The sequence below is a fragment of the Tupaia chinensis genome, unplaced genomic scaffold (assembly GCF_000334495.1).
Source record: "Tupaia chinensis unplaced genomic scaffold, TupChi_1.0 Scaffold000066_1, whole genome shotgun sequence".
In the NCBI taxonomy this organism is placed as follows: Eukaryota; Metazoa; Chordata; class Mammalia; order Scandentia; family Tupaiidae; genus Tupaia; species Tupaia belangeri.
In genome coordinates, this window is record NW_006159525.1 from 1501851 (window position 1) to 1503312 (window position 1462).

At 56.3% G+C, this 1462-nt stretch overlaps 1 protein-coding gene across 1 annotated transcript in view; it reads left to right on the forward strand.

The window, feature by feature from the left end:
- The first annotated feature begins 1117 nt into the window (after positions 1-1117).
- The window catches only part of ANKRD60 (ankyrin repeat domain 60), a 10124-nt gene continuing 9779 nt past the window's right edge, over positions 1118-1462 (forward strand). Inside the window, exon 1 of the mRNA XM_027766596.1 lies at positions 1118-1164. Coding sequence (XP_027622397.1) covers positions 1118-1164 — 47 coding nt within the window. The remainder of the gene's footprint in view (positions 1165-1462) is intronic.

Genomic DNA, 1462 nt, shown 5'->3' on the forward strand with positions numbered 1-1462 from the left:
CTTCCCCTTCTAACTTCGACCATTGGCTTTCTTTCTTTTTTTTTTTTTTTTGGAGAGATTTTTCGCTATAGGGCTCGTGCGCTCGCCAGCCAGACAGAGAGAGACATTAGAGACAGAAAGTGAGAAATCACCCCCCAGGGGGGATGGTCACGCCGCAATCCTTTCTCCTCCATTCTCCTCTCGGGAGCTTGGGCACGCACGCACATGCGCCCGGCGTGAGTTTTAAGCCACTGGGTCCAGGACGCGAACCACGGTCGACTACATGGGAGTCCAGCGACATAGCCATTACGCTAACTGCTGGTTCCCTGCTCTTGGATGTATTTCTAACCGTAGCTGCCAGTGTCCATTATAACTCGACCATCACGTGGAAGGAAGTGCCCTGATTTTGTTTTGTTTGGTCTTTAGATTTTTGCCGTAGGGTGCATGGGCTCCTCGGAGAGAGAGACAGAGAGAAAGTGAGAAGCCCTCCCTGCCCCGCCATGGCCGTGCTGGGACTCCAATGGTGGAAGCTCCTGCGTGCTGGGTACTCACAGGCCTCCTCTGGGGGGTTAATGGAAGGCACTGCTAGAGCTCACCTGTAAGCTGTCCTGACCACAGGGCCATCACAGCCTTCCCCAGGGGGGTGTCGGTCCCCCCATGTCCTGACCACAGAGCCATCGCAGCCTTCCCCAGGGGGACGCCGCCTCCCCCCTCATTGTCCTGACCACGGAGCCAGGAGCCATCGCAGCCTTGCCCAGGTGGATGTCTGTCCCTCCCCCCTCCCCCTTAAGGTTTTTATCAGCACTTCTCTCCCTTCAAGAATTCTGGAGCATTTCAAAGTTGATGGATTGTGATGTAGCTTTCAAATTTTCCATGAAGGCCCGTCTGTCACTTTTCTGGAGCAGCCACATCTACTGTCCACCTCCTCAGGCCCAGAGCTGCAGAGGGGAACCACATTCTGCCGTGGTTTCGCGTTCTTGCTGGAAATACTTTTTTTTTTTTTTTGGAGAGGTTTTCGCTATAGGGCGCGTGCGCTCGCCAGACAGAGACATAGAGACAGAAAGCGAGAAATCCCCCCCCCAGGGGGGATGGAAATACTTTTGAGCATGGCTTAAGACCTTTGCAGCCCTCTGTAGTGATGCATGCAGATCCGCAGACTGTGCTGCTGAGGGACACCCAGAAGAGGTCAGGTTCCTAACAGTGGCGGGAACCCCCCCGCCCTTGTAAGAACGACCTTAGCTGCTGGGAGGCTGCGGGGCCCAGCGGGGCCCAGGCGGCAGAGCATGGCCTCTGGGCCATATCAGTGTTTATCCCAATAAACCTCCTGGCTGTAGGAAGCGCTTGTGCCCGTTTCATTAAAGATCCGCCTTCTGCACCCACGTAAAGCTGCGTCTTTGTTCTTCACAGTCGACCCCAGGGGCTCAGGCCACCGCCCTGCGGGACCCCGCGTCACAGTGTGCCGCCATGGCGCGGCGGGGCGATG